Source organism: Mesoplodon mirus, assembly GCF_964341445.2.
Source record: "Mesoplodon mirus genome assembly, chromosome: 7".
NCBI classification, from domain to species: Eukaryota; Metazoa; Chordata; class Mammalia; order Artiodactyla; family Ziphiidae; genus Mesoplodon; species Mesoplodon mirus.
In genome coordinates this window covers 46,927,656-46,949,852 of record NC_138983.1, presented here as the reverse complement: position 1 = coordinate 46,949,852, position 22,197 = coordinate 46,927,656, and the positions used below count along the sequence as shown (strand labels likewise).

General features: G+C 36.4%; 1 protein-coding gene across 7 annotated transcripts in view; it reads right to left on the bottom strand.

The window, feature by feature from the left end:
* Window positions 1–22,197, bottom strand: part of DLG2 (discs large MAGUK scaffold protein 2) — a 1,227,261-nt gene that overhangs the window by 553,693 nt on the left and 651,371 nt on the right. For all 7 annotated transcript variants that reach the window (XR_014294598.1, XM_082627349.1, XM_082627348.1 and 4 more), the window contains one exon: window positions 20,785–20,954. Coding sequence is in view for 6 of the 7 variants with exons in the window: in XM_082627349.1 (XP_082483475.1) it covers window positions 20,785–20,954 (170 nt within the window). In the remaining variant the exon portion in view is untranslated. The remainder of the gene's footprint in view (window positions 1–20,784; window positions 20,955–22,197) is intronic.

Here is a 22,197-nt window from a genome sequence, read left to right as displayed (position 1 = left end):
GAGGTGATCCTAAACTGGTTTTGTCAGTCTTAGCGATGCTTTCCCTTCAACTTAAGTTTAGAAAGACAGGCTCTCTCTGGATTGACTTAGAGCTCTTGACATATGTCTCCTAGATTGTAAGCGTAAAAAATCTGGATGTTGCCTCCACCAGAAGAATGTAAAATGAGAGACTGTAGATAGTTACTTCACTGGGAGCAGAGTGAAGCTTGGGTGCTGCAGTGGGAGAGAGCTGAAATTCCTCGGACAAAAGGAAAAAGTGCCTCTTTCCCACAGACTAGAAGTGGGTCCAGAGGTGGGAAGCTGGTCAGGTTTCCTCATTAAGGGGACTGCCTGAGGCTCAATAGAGGGGTGGACTACTGTACACCCAGGGCTGAGAAAGAGTTAAATATGGCCATCAAAGGAAGTTTTGCTTCCATTCAGAGAACCACAGTTTTGAGTCTGCCATCAGGAGAAACTCAGAGGAACCCACAGAAGCCCCAGGAAGGAGAAAGCCTTAGAGATTATACATGTGCCATTCTAAGGGTACTGAAACCAGATTACAATGATCTCACCCTGTAAAACTATGTCCTTTTCCCATGATCTCCTGCTTCCCATGTTGAGCAAAAAGGCTCATCATTGCAGATTTTTTGGGTCTGAAGTAAGATGGAGCTGGGGAGGTAAAGACATTTAAAATCAGATAAGAGCTCAGAGGTTTTTACATTTAATTGTGTTAAACTTATGGGATCATCAGACCGAAGGAACTTTTAATTATTATTGTAAATGACCTATCTGAGATTGTATCAAAAGCAGGGGTAAATTTATCCTCAGAGGGTTTTGTGGGAAGTCAGAGAGAAAAAATAAAGTTGGTTTCTGCTTTTACCTTACTAAATCTAGTTCATTCAACAAACTAGGTAGGACTGTATACAAAATACTTCACACAGCATTGAAGTTCAATGAGTGGTGAGGACCTAAACATTTGGTGCACAGTAGGTGCTTGATATACATTATTTCTCTGTTCCCTCTTTCCAATGACAAATTCTCCCCAAAATAGAGCATAAACTTTTGAATAAGTTGGAAGCCGTTCCTTGAATATTTCACTATTTCACACCATAATAACTTTCACAAAGTCCTTTACAGAATAAAAACCCAGACCACCCCCCACCTCCCCGTTTGGGTTTTTATTCTGTAAAGGACTTAGTGAAAGTTAGTGAAAGGCGGGTCAGTCTTTCCTCAATATGATTTAGGATGAAAGAGCAATGAGTTTCTGGGAAGCTTCCTCATCTAAAAGTTAAAATGCAAGAGCCTGTGAATTTGTACTTGGTGGGCTATATCCACAATCCAACAGGAGACAGCAAGTAGCCAGACAGCAGCAACAGCGTTAGAGGCTTGTTGCCCTCCATAAATCAGAAAGGCTCCTCACAGGTGCAGTGACAGCCTAGCTGGCATCCTGGAACAGAGTGTGGATGAGGTGGGAGACCACCGTATGTCTTTTCTGGGGAACTTTCTGCAGTGATCTAAAGTGGTTGTATCTGTGAATAAATTGCCTCATGGTCATATTCTCCAAGTAATCAAATGCAAGCTTTTCTTTCTCTGCTTACCACCCTTGGACATAGATTTTCATAGATGAACAGGGCTTAAGAGATGACACAGTTGGATCTCCCCTGTAAAAGGACCCTTACAGCTTCTGCCTGAACCCTTGTGGCAACAAAGAGCTCACCATGCGTGTTACAAGGCTCTGTGCTCTAGCGTCAGGTAGTTCTCTTGCTTTTCTACTCCCAAAGCCAAGGTCTGCTACCCAATAACACCTACTTTTCCTAGTTCTGCCCTCTAGATGGACAAAATTCTTTCATATTACAACTCTTTAATATTAGTCTCATTTATTCGACAAACATATACTGAGGACTTGCCCTGTGAGAGCTGCTGTTATAGGTTACTTAGCGATACAGCAATGAACAAAACAGAGTTCTTTGCCCTCCTGGGCTTATATCCTAGCATAAACAAGTGGATAAATTTTTAATATAATACCTGCTGGTGATCATGCTATGAGGAAAAATAAAGCCCTCAGTAAAGTGAGGGAAAAAGCCATGTGAACATCAAGGGGAAGAGTGTTTTAGGCAGAAAGAATTGCAGGTACAAAGCCCTAGGCAGAAACATGCTTAGAACTTTGGAGAAATAGCATGAAAGCCAGACTGACTGAAGCCTCATGGGCAAAGGGAGATTCACAGGGGATGAAGTCAAAGAGGTAGGCAGGGACCTGTAGACCATGGTAAGGCCCTTAATTTTGATTAAGTGGAAGAGGAAGCTAGTGGATAGTTTGAAGCAGAAGGATGAATGGATATAATCTGGTTAATTTTTTAAAAAATCACTCTATCTGTTGTATGGAGAATAGATTGTAGAAGAGGCAAAGTAGAAACGGAGACTAGTTTGAATACTATTAGGGTAATCTGGGCAAGAGGCGATGGTGGTTCAGATGATAGCAGCAAGGGCAGAGTTGGTGAAAAGTGACTTGATTTAAGATTTATTTTGAGAGTATAGGATTTGCTAATGAATGAGATGTAGGGTATGAGGAAGAAAGAGAAATCAAGGATAACTCCTACATTTTTGTAAGCGACTGGGTGCCATTTAATAAGCTAGGGAAGACTCTAGGAAGAGCTAGTTTTGAAAATAAAATTAAGAGTCGTGTTTTATATATGTCAATCTTGAAATACTTATTAGATGTATGGCATGAGGATAACTATATTACATATATAGTATAGGGATGAAACTTAAAGTCATAAGACCAGACGAGAAAACCTAAGAGGACAGGTTGCCAGACCACCAAGGAGGTGTCAGCACTGAGTCGTAGGGAACTTTAGGCTTTAGAGGTTAAAGAAAGAAAAGGTTTGAAAACCTCTATAATTTCCTTTCCTAAACTTATATATATATCTTCACAGATAAATTTTGAGAGCATATTATTGGAAAACCAAAGTAGCTTTTTCCTGGGAAAATATCTGATATCCCTCATGAAAATGAAATATTATTGCTAGGACTTGAGAACCAAGGTAGAAAAAATAAGGCAGAAGCCTTAAATTATTTTTTAAAACATTGTCTACTGGCTCACATGTTCCACTCTAACAGATGCCCCATCTAATCCTGTTACTGATATTAACTCAAAGCCATTATGAATACAAATGGCAGGAGTAAAGCTGAAGCTTTCACAATTTACTATTCCATCTTCCCTGGTACTCTTCTTAACAGTTGGGTTTTATTCCTGAGAAATTATATTGAATTTATAACTAATGTCTAGAATAATTTTTCTTTTTTCTTAAGTTTTCTTAAATTGCAAGAGTTTCCTTGAGAAAAGTTCCAAAAGAAAGTCCCAGCTAATTTTTAAAAGTTGTGAATTACAACAAGGAGGAACTGTACCAACTAAGTCAATGAGCAAAGTAACCAGGCATGATTCCTCATTGCGAAGGTCACAGCTCCTTCTGTGAATGAATAGAGACTAATTTCCAAGTGCTGAAGGAAAGATGTAGAAGGGAGCAATTCAATTTTATCAAGCAGTTGGTGAGTTGCCAAACACTCAACTGTCATATTTTGTTTTGCAAGCACTCATCCAAAGTATAACCCTTCTGAAGCCAGATCTAATGGAACCACGAGGAAATGATCACTATCAGTCTTGCTGGGGCCATCTAAAATGCTTGTTGCCAGTGACAATCTAGGATGGAAATGTATGTGACAGATAATCAAGCAAATGAATACACTGCTGTGCTATTCAGAGCAGTGAGGAAATCCATGTGATAGTAGACCTAAAAGCTTCTTTTATTAGTTAATGTCAGTGCAGAGTCTCAAAGGGTTAGCTTCCTCTTAAGCAAAAAAGAAAAATATCAATTTGATTTTAAATTTAGGCATAGGGGAAAGAAACTTCTGAAAATTATGCACCTTTTGTTCTAACATCTCTCTCCTTAAACAAATAGCCGCACGCTGCTTCAATTCATCAGAAAATCAAAGTGCAAACACCTGGGAAAAAATAGAATATCAAAGAAAAAACAGTTGAAGCTTCTGAAGACAAGTTCCATAAAAAAAAAAAAGCCTACTTTCTTTTTATGAGAAAAGAGTAGGTTTGACAGACAGGGAAAACAATAGTTTTGATCCACCCTGGTTCAAGTGAGATGTTCAGATTGTTTATTTGGCATACTGATTTAAATGTGGAAAAACCCAGTTCAAGACAGTTCTGACTGGAGGATTGTACTTTTAAAGGCTCTAATAATTATATCATGGAAATTGAAGGAGAGAGGAAAGTCTTACACCTTTCTACATTCCGTGGTCCATGGTGAGAGATATTAAATTAGATGTTCGTTGAATGAATTGAGCTAAATCCACTCAGCATTTCTCTTTCTAGTCAAGCATCTTTCAAGGTATATATCAAGTGGTGTTTCTTTCCATTTCTTCATGAATTTTAACACTTCTGGATTTATAAATGTTAATATTAAGTTATTTTTATGACTGGTTATCATTTCATTGTACAGAGTATTATTTACTTTTTATAACCAGAAAAATAAATGTGCACTTTCTAAAGTGTGAATTCTATTTTGCTGGTATTAATATTGCCAAACCTATTTTCCTTTTTGTATTTTTGCTCATCCTTCCATTTCTCAACTTTCTGTGTTTTCTTAAAAAAACTTTTTTTTTGGTTATTTAAAAATATGCTATATGTACATGACAGGAAATCTGAAAGGTACAAAGAATACACATTAAAAAAATAAGTTTTCCTCACACAATTTTTCTCTCTGGAGCAACCACTGTTACCAGTTATTTTTCTAGAAATGATTTTTGTGTATACAAGCATATTATTTATATTCATCTCTCCTTTAAACAAATGACAAAACATTATGTATATTGTCTGCATCATGTATATGGTTTTACAACATATATGAGATTTTGTTCCCTATTAGTACACATAGAACTCATTATTTTTTTAACAGTGGAATAGTATTACATGGATATACTGAAATTTTTGTAGCCATTCTTCCTTTGTCATTTTTTAAAAATTCTAGGCACATTTATGCAATTAACTTTATTTCACACCTATGCAAGTTCATTTACAGGTTGAATTCCTAGAAGTAGAATCACTATAGTGGCATTTGAACTAGAATCAATATAGTTTGAGCATTTAAAAAGTTAGAGGTATTTTAACATTGCTCTCCAATATAAAGGAGCAATATATGAGGAAGCCTTTTTAACCACACTTGCCAACACAGTGCATTGTCACATTTTTTGAATGTGGACAATCTGATAGGTGAAAAATGTATCTTGTACTTTCAATTTGCAGTCTTTCATTATGATAAGGTAAAGCATCATACAAATGTCTGATAGATTTATTGGGAACATCTCCACTCTATGGCTTCCTTTTCTATTCTCTTTTAATGAACAGGAGTTCTGAATTTTAATATAGTTCAATTTACCCATCTCTATCTTTATAGCTGTATATTTTTATTTCTTAAACAAAATAAAATACAAATTTGATTGTTAACTTATTTGGGTTTAGGTTATGTAGAGACTTTTTTAAGATAGATAGATGCACAATTTTCCACATATGACTTATTAAACCATTTATCTTTTCCCACTTATTCAAAATGCCATCTTTATCATATACTAAATTTCTCTATGTTTCTTATCTATTTATGATTTTTTTAGTCCTTTACTTTGATGTATCTTTTCACTTTTTCATTATAGCTTCATAATATTTTAATGTCTGATAGGCTAAGACCTATCTCATTTACATTATTTTTCTGAATTTTCTTGGCTAATCTTACTTATTAATTTTTCCATATAAACTTTAGAATAAACTTTTCTTGCTTAAATTTTTTTTCAGTGGTAGTTTTGTTTTAAATCTTTAGTGAAAAAGTGAAAATTGACAATTTTTGATGTCACATCTTTCTTTCCAATGACACATTATAGAATTCCCTTCTTGTATGCCCTTTACTAGTCTTTTAGTTACTTTTATATAAATCTCACTCATTTATTCTTGTGTTTATAATTTTTGTTGCTACTATAAATGATGTACTTTATTATATCTTTTAATTGGTTACTGTGTTCATATACATGCATATATATTCATTATGCTATTGATTTCTATATATTAATTTTATACCTAGTTACCTTTCTCAATTCTTTTATTGCTTGAAATAATTTTTGGATGAGTTTCTTTGGCCTAAAACTATATGATTTAAAACTATTTGATTGTCGTATGTTTAGAGGTTACTAAATTTTTTTCATCCGCTCATATTGGGCAGCTCAATCAGACACTTTGCTCTGATATAGTACATGTGACTAGTTTACTCTTTTCCTTTGTACATATACTTATTTTGCTTTTCCTTTAAGTTATAGTATGGGGGTCTGGGTATTTTGTATTGTAATGACTTTCTGCTCCTGAGGCAATAGCTGAGGAATGAGTTGGGGGAGAGGTCAGTAGAGGCTGTAGTCAAGTGTGGCATTTTTCTTAGAACACCCAAATTCTGCTGTCTTTTGAGAATCTTGTTTAATGTCCTAAATCAAGATGCATCTAGTTGGGTAATTTCTCTAATTCAAGATGCAGCTACAGAACCTTAATTTCCATTAGAGAAGACCAACACTGCTGCTTACTTTCTCCATGTTGGATTCTCCCAACAGCGAGTTCAACTACTCTGAAAAAGATAAGACTACCAGCTCAGTGTCCTCTTTTCCAAGATTTAGTGGTATCAGTGAGAAAGAAGTCTCAGGATTTTGCCAATTACCAACACAGTTTCAGGAGGGGAATGGGAGTGGGGTAGCACCTGAGCCTTTCTAAACCTCTCTGCTACTGTTTCTTTCCTTCATCACAGTTTTTGAGTATACTGCATTGAGGTGTGCTTCATGCCTTCTTTCATCACTGTTAGCACACATTTGTTGTTGTTTCTGATTTTCCTTATGTTTATTTTGTGAGTTATTGAAGGAGAGAATTCCTATAAGCAGATAAGATTAATCTGCTCTCATAACCTGGAAACCAGTTCTTTAGTAGCATATAGTCTGCTTGGTGGAAAACTTGGCCTATAAGCATTATTTTAATCTTTATCTTTCTATTGGTTCAGTATTTAGTCTTTCCTTATAACTGCAGGAATCATTTCATATCTATGTGTGCTGGGCAACATGCATCCCTGCCAAATCCTGTTTCTAAGAATTCCATCTATTTACCTTCAGGTCACCTGTAATTGACACAAAAGAGGAAAGGGTGGCTAATATGAGGAACGGTTGAATTACTATTAAGAATGATATCGGGACTTCCCTGGTGGCACAGTGGTTAGGAATCTGCCTGCCAATGCAGGGGACATGGGTTCAAGCCCTGGTCTGGGAAGATCCCACATGCCATGGAGCAACTAAGCCCGTGTGCCACAACTACTGAGCCTGTGCTCTACAGCCCGCGAGGCACAACTACTGAGCCCATGTGCCACAACTACTGAAGCCTGTGCACCTAGAAGCCCATGCTCTACAAGAAGAGAAGCCACCACAATGAGAAGCCTGTGCACCACAACGAAGAGTAACCCCCCCTTGCCACAACTAGAGAAAGCCTGCACGCAGCAATGAAGACCCAAAACAGCCAAAAATAAATTAAAAAAAATAAAAAATAAATAAATAAAACACAATGTGAATGTTCTTAATAAAAAAAGAATGATATCAATAGCTCTGGATGTTAAGCTCAGTTTAACAATATTATATTTAATAGAGATAAATATCAATTTATAAAGTTACATTAAAAGTCAATTATTCTAAAATAGTGTAATATATCTGATAGCCAGTGATTCACATGAAGTATTTAACTGTCTATAATCTTGATATGAACCAACAAAAAGAGTCTTAAAAACAATGTTAACACAATTTTATATTATATTAAATAATCAGAGTATGGAGTTCCATAAAGAACTCTATTCACTATGGTCTGCACTTACAAGCATATCAATGTATCTCTCTATGTTACTCTGTGTATTGTTATTTGGGTAGGATATTGCCAAACTTGAAAAAATTAATAGTATGGAAGCAGTAAAATAAAGGGTCTGAAAATCACACTGTATCCAGAATGGTTAATAAACTGGGATTCCTTAGTCTAAAGGAGAGAGGCCTAAGAGGAGAATTGACAGTAGCCTACAATATATGAAGGGCTCTTCTATGAAGAGTTGTCATCATAGCTGGAAAGGGCAGAAATAAAACTGATGGACAATTTCAAAAAACTCCAACTTTCAGCTCAATTATAGGGAAAAAAATCCAATGATTGGGGCAGTCTCCCAAGTGATAGCTATCACCAGTGCTGAAAAGCTGTCTCTTCCCAGAGCATTAAAGTAGAAGTTGAAGTCTTAGTCAAGACTTCCTCACAAAAGCCTATATATATATATTTATCAGATGGTATTTGTTATTATCTATGTATATGTACATTTCACACACTATGCTGGGACCACTATCTCCCTCAAGTGAACACTGGGTCTCTATCTCCAACTTTTAGTCACAAAGTCAGGAGGTAGTCAATTAATATTTTACTAAACACATGAGTGAATGTGTGTATTTTGAGAGATTAGAATATTTGATAAATAGGAATGCTTGGACATCAAAATTATCATGATTTTTAAAAACTGGTACCACAGTTTATTCAAATGAATTGATCTGTGAAGGCTAAATTTTCCCGTATGATTCAACTACTCATGAATATTCAATGAATATTTTAGGTTCCTGGGAAGCAACTGTTGAACTCTTTCTTCCTAAGAATAATGTGCTAGACTGAACACATTATGTATGTCTTCATTCAGGACTGTAAGGCACTGACTCGCCTAGAAAAATTTGCCTTGTTTGTTTCCTTTATTATTTTTATTCTTCCCTCTTTGTAACTGCTCTCTTTTTAAAATTTATTTATTATTATTATTCTTTAACATCTTTATTGGAGTATAATTGCTTTACAATGGTGTGTCAGTTTCTGCTGTATAACAAAGTGAATCAGCTATACATATACATACATCCCCATATCTCCTCCCTCTTGCGTCTCCCTCCCACCCTCCATATCCCACTCCTCTAGGTGGTCACAAAGCACTGAACTGATCTCCCTGTGCTATGTGGCTGCTTCCCACTAGCTATCTATTTTACATTTGGTAGTATATATGTCAGTGCTACTCTCTCACTTCGTCCCAGCTTACCCTTCCCCCTCCCTAATGTCCTCAAGTCCATTCTCTATGTCTGCATCTTTATTCCTGTCCTGCCCCTAGGTTCATTAGAACCTTTTTTTTTTTTTTTTAGATTCCATATATATGTGTTAGCATATGGTATTTGTTTTTCTCTTTCTGACTTACTTCACTCTGTATGACAGTCTCCAAGTCCATCCACCTCACTACAAATAACTCAATTTTCTTTCTTTTTATGGCTAATATTCCACTGTATATATGTGCCACATCTTTATCCATTCATCTGTCGATGGACACTTAGGTTGCTTCCATGTCCTGGCTATTGCAAATAGAGCTGCAATGAACATTATGGTACATGCCTCTTTTTGAATTATGGTTTTCTCAGGGTATATGCCCAGTAGTGGGATGGCTGGGTCATATCGTAGTTCTATTTGTAGTTTTTTGAGGAACCTCCATACTGTTCTCCATAGTGGCTGTATCAATTTACATTCCCACCAACAGTGCAAGAGGGTTCCCTTTTCTCCACACTCTCTCCAGCATTTATTGTTTAAAGATATTTTGATGATGGCCATTCTGACTGGTATGAGGTGATACCTCATTGTAGTTTTGATTTGCATTTCTCTAATAATTAGTGATGTTGAGCATCCTTTTGTGTGTTTGTTGGCAATCTGTATATCTTCTTTGGAGAAATGTCTATTTAGGTCTTCTGCCCATTTTTGGATTGGGTTGTTTGTTTTTTTGATATTGAGCTGCATGAGCTTCTTGTAAATTCTGGAGATTAATCCTTTGTCAGTCACTTCATTTGCAAATATTTTCTCCCATTCTGGGCATTGTCTTTTCGTCTGCTTTCTGTTTAGCCTTGACTGATAATTCTCAACCTTTCCTAACCTTTCTTTATTGTGAAAATTTCCTACTTACAGTGGATTTTTGGTGGGATCTCATAATTGGCTAGCCCATAGCATATTCCATGTTTAAAAATTCCTAAGTTGGCTTTCTTTATGGGTATTAAAAGCTGAGTTTTTTTTTTTTAATCTTTCCTATTAACTTTTCTGTAAGGGATGATGTGTCTATCTCGCTGCAATTGAATTATGCTCAGAGACAAAGTCCATGTAGTAGTACAAGACTTCTGACTGACAGGTAATGGCATTCAGAGTCATGGTCCATGAATAAAAAATATTGCAATCTTTAGTTTTATTGGATCTGAATGTTCCAGAGAAGAAGAAGAATTTAATGTACACTGGTTGATGAGCTGGGGAACCAAAATGGATTTAGTTAGGGGACCGTGATGAATTTAGTATGAAGTCAGTGCCAGCTAGCAGAAAAGGACTGCATTATTTCAGTCTAGGTGAATGCCTGTTTTCTAGGAAGGTACTTGAGAGAAAAGCCAAAAATCTTTATTTATTGTCACTCCTTTGATTTAGCACTTAGAATGCCTGGTTTAATAAATGTTTTTGAAATAAAATATTTCTTGAGTGAATGGAGGATTATATTCTGTACATATTTGCTTCTTAAATATATAAACGAAGAAGGAGAACACTTTAAAATTATTGGGCACTGAGATGTACCAGGTATCTCATTAAATGCTCACAATAACGAAGGCTACTTAATATGCCCATTTAACAGTTAGGTAAAACAAGGGTTTAGACACTTAGATTCTGTCCATATCCTAAAATCTTTTCATGGAATTGCTTTGTTGCTGATCTTAAATTGGAAAGATTTATAGTCATAGTATTTACCACCGCAACACATTTACTTTGAAAACTTTTAAAAATAGTATACATACAAATGCATTTATATACAAAACAGAAACAGTCTCACAGACATAGAAAACTAATTTATGGTTTCCAAAGGGGAGGTGGAAGGGAGATAAATTAGGAGTATGGGATAAACAGATATCATAAAATAGACAAGCAACAAAGATTTACTGTATAGCTCCGGGAATTATATTCAATATTGTGTAATAACCTATAATGAAATATAATCAGAAAAAAATAACTGAATCACTTTGCTGTATACCTGAATCTAATAAAATATTATAAATCAAGTATACTTTAATAAAAAAATTGAAAAAAATGCTATACAAGTAAGTGTTTACCTGAGCAAATATTCACAGCTAGGTAAACAGTGTTTTCTATGTGAAGTATAAAACTTTTGAATGTCAATAAACCGAACTACATCTCGTACAAGGCATTTTTTTATATCTGAAGTTTTCATGGTAAAAAATAATTTTGACTTTCAAAAAGCCATTGATCATAAATTCTGTTAAAATTCATGAACTAGCTTTAAACAGCAAAGAAGTAAGAAAAGAAACAATGGCCAAGTGTTAACCTCAAAGGGCAAATGAGAGGTGGGGCATCATTCCTCAATTTCCAAAAAGATTTAGTAAATATTATTAATTGTTTTTACTCTCCCATGATGTTATAATGTACAGAACAGTGGGGACTATAGTAGAAATATTTGTAGTTTGTTTCTTCATGAGTAAAGCACTTGCTACAAGGCTCAGAAGAGAGTTTTTTTTTTTACGGATGTCACTACAAAGACTGACTAAATATCAGCTTAGAGAAAGAGCTTCCCAACCCACAAGTACATATCATTTATCCAGAAATGATCAGAAACTAACCATGTACATATTAAAGAAATTCTACAGAAAGTGCCTGGAAACAAGGTGAACTCATCAAATATGTTGTTCTTTGTCCAGTTATTAAAAAAAAAAGTATTTGTTCTTTGGGAGATCAGGGAGTGGTGATTTAGTCACAATTTATTTCCAAGAAGACTATTTCCCTGGCTTAACATGTAGTTAGGCATTTTCTTTTAGACTCTGAATATTATATTTCAGTAAAATGTTGCACTACACATGCACTCAAGCATATCCCTGTTTCCTCCAAGAGAACAATTTGGGTAATTCAAAAGGACTGAAAAAAATTTATCACTAAAAGGAAAATGTAATATTTTGAGATCTCATGCCAAACAGCTGAATTGCCATTTGTGCTTATTAAGAATCAAACCATTGGGACTTCCCTGGTGGCGCAGTGGTTAAGAATCCGTCTGCTGATGCAGGGGACACGGGTTCAATCCCTGGTCCAGGAGGATCCCACATGCTGCAGAGCAACCGGGCCCGTACGCCACAACAACTGAGCCCGTGAGCCACAACCACTGAAGCCCGTGCACCTAGAGTCTGTGCTCCACAATGAGAGAAGCCGCTGCAATGAGATGCCCATGCACTGCAAAGAAGAGTAGTCCCCACTCGTGGCAAGTAGAGAAAGCCCCACGCACAGCAGTGAAGACCCAATGCAGCCAAAAATAAATAAATAAATAAAGAAAGAAATAATAAAACTCCCTCTGCTTTAAAAAAAAAAAAAAAAGAAAAAGTGTCAAACCATTATTCAGAAAGGCCCTTCACCACAAAGGAGTCTACCTACCACGTAGAACTCAGAGCCTGGGACAGGGGCCTGAATAAAGAGTAAATAGTGCCTTGCATTCAGAGACACATTTATATGTGCATTGAAAAATGAATATACATTATAATTTACCCCATGGCAAGAAAGGGGAAATATATGGCATCCCTTGATGCAGTAAATGGTTGGATGCCAGCAATCAAAATCACTGCATAGCCGTTGTGTTCAGTTTTTACCCAGTGGTCTGGTGATCCATTTGAGTATGAAGAGCTGAATTCTGGACAACTGAAAACTTTGCTAACCTAAACATTCCCAAGTTATCATGGTCAGGTGGTAGTTGTACAACTTGTTATAGAACGCCGTCAGCAAAATTATCCATGGACAGATGGGATAAAAAGAAGAATTTCAGTGCAGGCAATCTCTGTACTATGTTGTAAGGATGGTACACTCAATTTCAATTAAAATCTTAGCTCATTCAAATGTTGATCGAACACTTGTTATATACTCAATACCTGTAGCTCTAGGTCTATATACCCAAAATCAAGTTGTGAAATAGTTAATTTACCAAATGGCCATCTCTGGAAACTGCCACTTGAGTTTCTCATGTCAACTCTGAGAAAATTTACTCTGGTCATGTTAGTATCAGAGAGAAAAAAGACCAGAACAGATGGAGGAAGAAGGACAGATGAGAGAAAAGAATTGAGTATGCAGAGATCGAGCCAAGTCGTAAACTTCATTCCAGTTAGATATTTGAGAAATTGTCTGTAATATAAGAGGCATGCTAAGTTGATATTTAACCAGGCTGGACAATAAATCTGTTATGTAGGCTATTAAGAAAAAATAAAATAAAAATCCTCAGTAATCTGGAAATTGGTTTTTGATTACTTGGCCTGTTAAGCAAAGTGCTAGATGCTTCAAATACTGTTTATTCCAATCTTTTGAATGGATAGTTTCTGTAAGGGGTCCATGCAAGGGTTTTCCTCATAAGGAACTCCTCTTGGAAGTAAAATCATTCAGCTTCCATCTTGGCCCTTGCTTTTTCCCCCTGCCATACTGATGAGTATGAGCTGATGAGTGGTGATTATGATCTGTCTTGGACCCTACTCCATCTCTCCACCCCAATTCCTCCCACTTGTGACACAGAGTTTGGTTGCAGACTAAACCTAGGACTTGTACTTCCCTTTTAAGTGTTCATTAAATGCTTCAAATTTAGCATAGGCCAGGGTAGAGATCATAAACTCAGTGTCTTAAGTGTTAGACTTTGCAGCTTGTTTATCTCCTTAATTTGGGCTGTTGATATCTATCTTTCCTATGTGCTAAGGTTACTTGGATGGTCTGGTAACAAGAAAATGAACAGAAGAGGAAGAAATAAAGTATTTTAGAAGCTCTTAGAAGTGAAAGGCTGCTTCTGATTGGATTGATTAGTAATAGCTCTGTGGAGGAGATAGAATTGAACTGGCTTGGCTCTTGGGGATGGATATGATGCCAAAAGGTAGTGATCACAGTGGTAAGGAAACGCATTCCAAAGGTGGGAACAGGACAAACAAAGCCTTAGAGGCAGGAAAGTATGGCATGTGTTTAAGAAATTGTGCATAGTCCAGCTTACCTGGATAAGAAGACGGATGAATGAGAGAAGACAGAAGAAAAGGCTGAAATCAAATTTTGTTGCTGGAGAGGGAGATAATAGAGGGTGTGAAATACTGTAACAAGAAATTTAGATTTTTACCTAGTGCCAGGGAAGAACCACTAGAGACTTTTGAGCAGGGGAGAACAATGAACAGAGCTGCGATTTTTCGAAGATTGATCTAGAAGTATGTGGGAATGGAAGGGAGGGATTGGCAATGGAGTCTATTACAGTAGATCAGACAAGACATAATGAAGATATGAACACCATAGTAATGGCAGTGGAGATTTTAAAGAGAAGACTAGTTATGTTGGAGGTAGTTTCCAAAGGACATGATGCCTGATTTAATAAAGGTGGCAAAGAAGAAAGAAGAATCAAAAGAAAAGGACTTTGAACTTTTTAATTTGGATGACTGGGACAATCTTTAACGTAAATGGAGAGGACAGAAGGAAGAGCAGATTGTACTGGTGGAGGGCAGGCGGTGGAAGCTGACTCTGAGGAGACATCATGAGGTCAGTTTTCAACATGCTTGGAGATATTCCTACACATGGAGGCTACTGAAATTTATGCCCAAACTAGGAAAACTAAGGAAAAATACAAACAGACATATATGCACATTTTCATAAAACATAGATTCATATATCACATCGTAACTCAGACCTGTTAGAAATAAATTTATATAGAGCTAGAGAGAACAACACAGCTGAACATACTATATATGTGCACATACAGATGCCAACACCAATATATTAAAAATATATGTGTGTGTGTATATACATGCAGAAATCTGAGTCAATGCATGAAAATATATATTGGCTTCATCTGAAATTGCTTAATATTAAAAACTTTTAATTAACTTTCAAGTCTTTAATCCAAGAAATATTAATACTTACTAAAGGACTAGATAGTGTAAAATACTATGGGAAGCACTTTAAAGCACCAGAATGAGTATGTGTTTTGCTGCTTTTCTTTATTCAACTTTTAGTCAATTATGATAATAAAAAGAGAAAAAATAATTAAATATGTATTGAGAATTTACAATTATTATCCTGAAAATAACCTTATGAATTAGATACTCAAATTACATCTATTTTGCAGAGGAGGAAGGTGAGGCATAAAGAGGTTAAGACACTTACTCTAGTTTTCATACCTACTTAGAGAGACGTCCAGGAACTTCATCACTACATATGTGGCTTCTCTAGTGGTTGAATTATACACATTATAAATGGCCATTAGTATAGTGACTTTTACAGTCAGTGTGTTTTATAGTTACTTTTACTTCTTGTACAAAGCTGAGAGCATTCTTCACTGCATTTGCAGTTCGCACTGTTACAGACTTTTATAACTACAAAAATGTATATAACTATGAAGAAATTAAAACTGAAGATGTTTAAAAACATTTTCAAAAATAATGTAGAATTGATGAAATTTTTTGCTAGACAGAATTTACCACTCTTTGAGTTTTTATTAAAAAATAAGGTGGTTAAATAAAGTCTACCTTTGGATTTAACAATGCTATGGCCTTAATATTTCAGTTCTAGAACTTGGCCTTCAACTAGCTATATTATCTGTAAGCAGCAAGAACATCTTAGAAGGCATCTCATTTCTTATATAGGTTTAGGCTTTGGCTTAGGCCACAGAAACCAACAGTCTATAAGTGTTTACTTATCTAGTTCCTGAGAAATTATGACTTAGAGTGTCCTTGGGAAAGTCACTAGAAAGACTTTTATTATAAACCTATTTCCTGGGAAACCACATGCACACTTCAGATTCTCTTCCTCGCATATTTTTGGTTGCTTGGCAAGTCTAAATGGATTTGCCTAATCACAACTTCCTATATATGATTAGCCATTTTTTTTCTCAACTGACTGCCTGCACACAGACACCCCAGCTGCTTGCAGTGACCAAATCTATAACTGTGAGGTTAGGGAAAATTTTATATATTGTTAAGAAGAGACATTCTTTTTTTTTTGTGGTACGCGGGCCTCTCACTGTTGTGGCCTCTCCCGTTGCGGAGCACAGGCTCCGGACACGCAGGCTCAGCGGCCATGGCTCACGGGCCCAGCCGCTCCGTGGCATGTGGAATCTTCCCGGACTGGGGCATGAACCCATGTTCCCTGCATTGGCAGGCGGACTCTCAACCACTGTTCCACCAGGGAAGCCCAAGAAGAGACATTCTAAATCAGTAGTGCATATTACCCAAATATCCCTTGCTGAAATACATGGCTATAAATCATCAGCCAGATGATTCTAATTGAATATTGGGAAGGTTAGTACTACTATAAAGATAAATCACATACATCAAAGATCACCTCAGAATTAGTGATTTGTACAATAGGTGGAATAAACATAAGGGTATAAATTGGAAAACTGTAAATTTAATTCTACCACAAATTATTTTTTCAAGGAATCCATTAACATTGCATGTGTATAACAAAAAGGAGTAACACTGTTTACCCTCTGTCCCATGTAAAAACAAATAAACAAACCCCAAAATAATTCCCCCAAAAAAATGGTCTGGGGCATTAAGAATGTCTATAAAATAGATCTACTAAATATTTATAACTGTTCAAAATAGCTAAAGTAGCCATATTCATGATTTTTATATTAAAAACTATTGGTAAAAGTGAGAAAGTCAATTATTCACGTATTTCCCCAACTCCAGATGTTTGATAAAAAATGGGAAACATTCAGAGTATTAACAGGGTTTTCAGACAGATGTTTTCCAGTTCTGCCTCCTTTTCAGAATCTTCACAGTCTTCTCAATGTGTCCAGTAGAGTCCCCATATGGGTTCCTCCACAGCCTTCCCCATCTCACAAATGGCACCCCAATCCATTAGATTGCTCTATTAGAAGGACCAATTAGAGTATGTCCAAGGGCCTCAACCTTGGACATACCCTACATCTAGATTACCAATAAGTGGCATCACTTATATCTTCACCATCCATTTTTCCCTACCTTCTCCAAGTGTCCCCTAACTGATCTCTGTTCCCACTCTTTCCCCCTTCAATGCATTTTCTTTACAGCAGCTGAGTGATCTTCTAAAAACAATAAATTTGACCATATCACATGCTGAACATGTTTCAAGAACTTCCCATTGCACTTGAAATAAAATAACAAATCTGTAAATACGGTCAATGAAGCTGTTCATGATCTGGCCCCTGCTCACCTTGACAATATCATTTCGTGTCATTCACTATCTTGTCATTAAACTTCAATCACAGCTGACTTCTTTCAGTTCCTGGAAGGTACAAAGATCTTTCCTACACTGGGGCCTTCATACACACATGCTTTTTACTTCTGTCTGGATACTCTCCTTCACTCTTTGTCCAGCTAACTTCTAATTTTATTTGTATTTCAAAGTTTAGCTTAAGTGGCACTTCCTCATGGAAGTCTTTGACCCACTATTTAATTCGTGCCTCCTTAATCATTTATGCTCATTCATAGCATGTTTCCCAATTTATATTATAGGTGTTTCCTACATCAGACCATAATCTTCTTGAGCAAGAATTCTCTCTGTTTTCTTTGTGAATCCTCATTGTCTGGGTCTGTGTCAAGTCCACAATAAATACTTAATAAATATTTGTCGAATCACTGAAGAACTAAATTAATGATCACATTCAGTTAGCTCTGTATTATATACTCATAATTGAGGCTAGTTAGCCCAGTTGGCGAGTGTTGATATTTACTATTGAGAATGCCCACATGCTCAGTGAAGGGAAGATAAGGGTCTGAAAGCACATATTAAATTTTAAATTCTCTGGAGCATTTTGGATCTCCTGATTAAGATGAATCACATCTTCCTCTTTGTTCAATTGGAATTATGGCTCAAGTTCAACCACAGAGCTGATTTCATTCTGTCTAGCATTAAAGTGAGTTGGCTTAATGTCTCTCTCTCCCATTAGAACTTTCTGATTCTCCCATTAGAGGCACATCTGATTCATCTTCATTGTCTCCACTGCATAAGAGTTTCCATGGCATGAGTTAAACATTGACAGAAATTAAAAAAATATATATCATCATTCAAAAATAAAGAATAAATGTGCCAAGGGAGGTTAAGACTGCAAGGTATCATCAGATTTAGTGTAGAATCCAATTTACTCTGATTCAGCACTTCCTGCGTTCAAGGCACAGGGAAAGGCATCAAGGATTTAAACAATGACTAAAACAGTTTCTTTCTCTGTAAATCAATAAGTTCTATATAGAGAAACAAATCCCCATCAGTGATCTTTGTATGGTGACAGTACAAAAAAGTATGACTGACTCAACATAATCCCAACAGGACCAATAGGCCCACAGCCCTCTACAGGAATTTGGCAGGAGCCTGCTTTCAGGGATGTAAAATTAGCTCTACCACTTTCCTGGTTCTCCTTTCCCCAGTAGAAAAAGCCCATCACCCATCAGCTCGGTGCTTTGTGACCACCTAGAGGTGTGGTATAGGGAGGGTGGGAGGGAGGGAGATGCAAGAGGGAAGAGATATGGGAACATATGTGTATGTGTAACTGACTCACTTTGTTATAAAGCAGAAACTAACACACCATTGTAAAGCAATTATACCCCAATAAAGATGTTAAAAAAAAAATAAATAAACCAAAAAAAAAAAAAAAAAAAAAAGAAAAGCTGATCACCTATATGCTGCATACTTTCATTGGGTTATTGCCTGGGTATTCCTGGTCGATTAATGCTCACCAACCCCCACGTCTCACTCTCTTTGTCCCAGGGCAATTCCTGCCCCACTCCTGGCTCAAAGGAGAAAATAGTTCAGACAGAAGTAAACCAGCTAGGGCCCTAATACCAAAGATAGAGATACCCCAAAAATGTGTTCCTGATAAAATTAAGGAGTTTTGGCTATCGATTCCCTAGAACCTTTAAGTGCTCTGCTGAGCAGCTGGAGGTCATCGAGTGACTCAGCACTCATGACCTCCTAATGGATGGTAATGCTTTGCTGAGTGCTTACAACTAGTACGTGCCTTAAGGCTGTGCTGAATAATTGCTGTTAATTGAATTGTAGAAATATCTACGTTATTTATATACAGTATATCTTTTTAATCGAAGTAGTGGGATGATCATTTGGTTTAACTTTAAAGCACATGGCAAATATGGTTTTAGTACATATGTAGGATAGAAGGTCTTTTCTTTCATATCACCAGATATTGTGGTATGGAAATGCTTTACTTCTTTTCTTCCCGCCTACCTCCCCCAGAATTAATTATGTAATTTTAATGCATTTGAATTTAACTCACGAGGGATCCTTGATTATTTTATTAGATTACCAAACAACTGTAGCAAAGGCTGAAAGTATGTGGCGCAAACTACAAATAACATGTATATACTATATAGTTAATACTTGCTGTCAATTTGTGCCAGCCATTATTCTGAGCACCTTATGTATATTGACTCATCTAATCCTCACAAGATTTCTAGGGGCAAGTGCTATTATTACCTGCATTTTGTAGATGAGAAAATTAAGGCTCAGAGAGGTTAAGCAATTTGCCCAAGGTCAAACAGCTAGTGAGCTGCAGAGTTAGGATTCCAATTTAGACACTTTGGCTCTGGAGTCTGCACTCAACCAGCAAGCTTTTCTGCTCATCACTTGCCAGCTATTAGTTAAATGTTTAATTCTCATAAGCCCAATGGCCTGCTACCCTTATGATCACCATTTAATAAGGGGGTTGGTCTAACCAAAGTCACTCTGCTAGTAAGTGGCTGAACCAGGCTTTTAAACTCAGTCCTGCCTGACTCTTGGGACTGAGATCTTAAATACCACCCACCACTACCTCGCAGAGAAGGTGGTGTGCTTATTTGTAAATCACATACAGTATTAGAGATTACACAGATTTTAAAGGAAAGAGAAATAATTTACTAAAAGAGTATAGTGACTCTGTAGTCAAAATCTTTTAAAATATTTAAAATACTCAAGCCAATTATTTAATTTTTCTAAAATATTTGAAATACTGTTAATATTAAATGTCATCATTCTGAAGAGAAGAGCTCAAAAGACTATTCTTAAAAATTAATATAATGATTCATCTTACTGTTTATGTGATTCCCCAGGGTAACTGCAATTACCTCAAGAGATTTGTGAACGTTTCAGAAAAATAAATTTTAACTTATTTTGACTATTGCAAGTATAAAATGCTATGTAGTACTTGAATACAACAGATAAGAGTATTATAAAATCAAAATAAATCACAAGTGTCATAAAAATATAATAATTGTTATTTCAGGATAGGCTATTTCAATTATTATTTTTCCCATTACTATTTTACTAAAGGAGGGAGGTTACCATTTACATTTGAAAAGTTAGAAAGTATTAACATGCCAGCTAAGTCATGATGATCCGGTAAGATTAAAAATTTATAGAAAAATGTAGATAGTTGTTGTTGTTATTGTTTATAAGAAAATTTCTTCAGAAATCTATCCTTTCCTTCTCCGAGTTCATATTTACAGTATTGGTTTCTTTTACTCTACGTAAAAACCTACCATTATCATAGGATTTCAAAACTCATGGTAAGCGCTGAATATCAGACAATAAAAGAATGGACTACATAGATGGATTATGGCATAATCTTTAGCCAAATAGGTTGTCACTGGTGTTCTACTGTGAGTTATTTATGTGTCTATTACCTTTAGGTCCTTTGAACAGCTTGATTTCCACAACAGTCTCCAAAATGGGTCGTCTTCTACGTACGTACAGCCGAACGATAGACCCTGCTTCTTTGAGCGCTTCCACTGCTTTACTGTGGGAAACCTCTGACACATCCACCTCGTTCACCCGTAAGATACAATCATTGACCCTGAAAGAAAGGAAAAGAGCCAAAGGTCAGGAGTGGCTAAGAGAATTTCTGAAAGAATCTTATGAGTATCTAACCTTAAGATGTGGGGAGGCAAAAGGTATAGGTAATTTAAAAATATTTATATTTGGAAGAAATAGTTCAAATGAAGGAAATCAAGAAAACCTTGAACTCCTCAGCCTTCACAGTTTTCCCAACATTGACCACCCTACTGCTCAGGTCCCATACTGAACTCCAGTCCATTCTGACTGGGACTGCATCACATAGGGGGCGGTTAGAAGGACATATTTTAAGGTCTCTGTCAGTCACATCAGCATTTTGATTGGTTTTAATTGGCTTGACTGAGGGTTACAATTTGAGTGGTTCTCAGAACTTACTCCAATAGACTATATAGACATAGCAAATGTAACTTTATAAATTAGTTTTTCTTGAATTTTTAATTTACTAGCTATAAAAGTAATATATAATCATTTTAGAAAATCTGAAAAATATAACACGCAGAAAGAAAAAAATATATACTTGATTCAATCATCTGAAATAATGTTAGCTTTCTGGCAAATTATCTTCCAGTGTTTTTTTTATCCCCTCAAATTCATTTCACGATATTATAGGGATTAAAGTCCAGATTTCACAAAATTCAAATAAAGTCTCAATCCTCGCCCTAGGTACTTTCTTTAAAAACTAAGAATTATGACACAGCCTACATTAGACTTTTCCTTTTTGCCATTTTTTTCCATGGGAAGGAACATTAAGCTTTTCCATTAAGCTTTCTAGATACTTTATAGTTCATAGTGGCCATGAACTGTAAATCTCTTTTATATTCACAATAATTAGTGAGAATATTAATAATGGTTAAGGGTGTAAGACTTGAGATTAGAAGGAGTTCTTCCCCTCACTCCACAGATCCATTCTCATGTTCCCCATCCCAGTTCACTGTGTTGCTCAGAGTAAGAAATAAGGGGCTACCCCTGCTTCACCCCTCCTCCCACCACCCATTCGGCTCCACCTGCAAAGTATATCTACAGTCCATTCAGGTTCCTCATCTCCAGTACTACCCCCTTGGCTGAAGTCAACATCATCTCTCACCTGAACTACTTCCACAGCCTCCTACCTAGTCTCTCCAATCCTCTCGTCACCTTCCAACTCATTCTCCACAGTGGCCAGGATAAAGTGGACATGGTTGGTTGCTTAACCCCCTTCCATTCCATTCCCCACTTCCTTCTTCCAAACAGTGCCTGATTTTGTT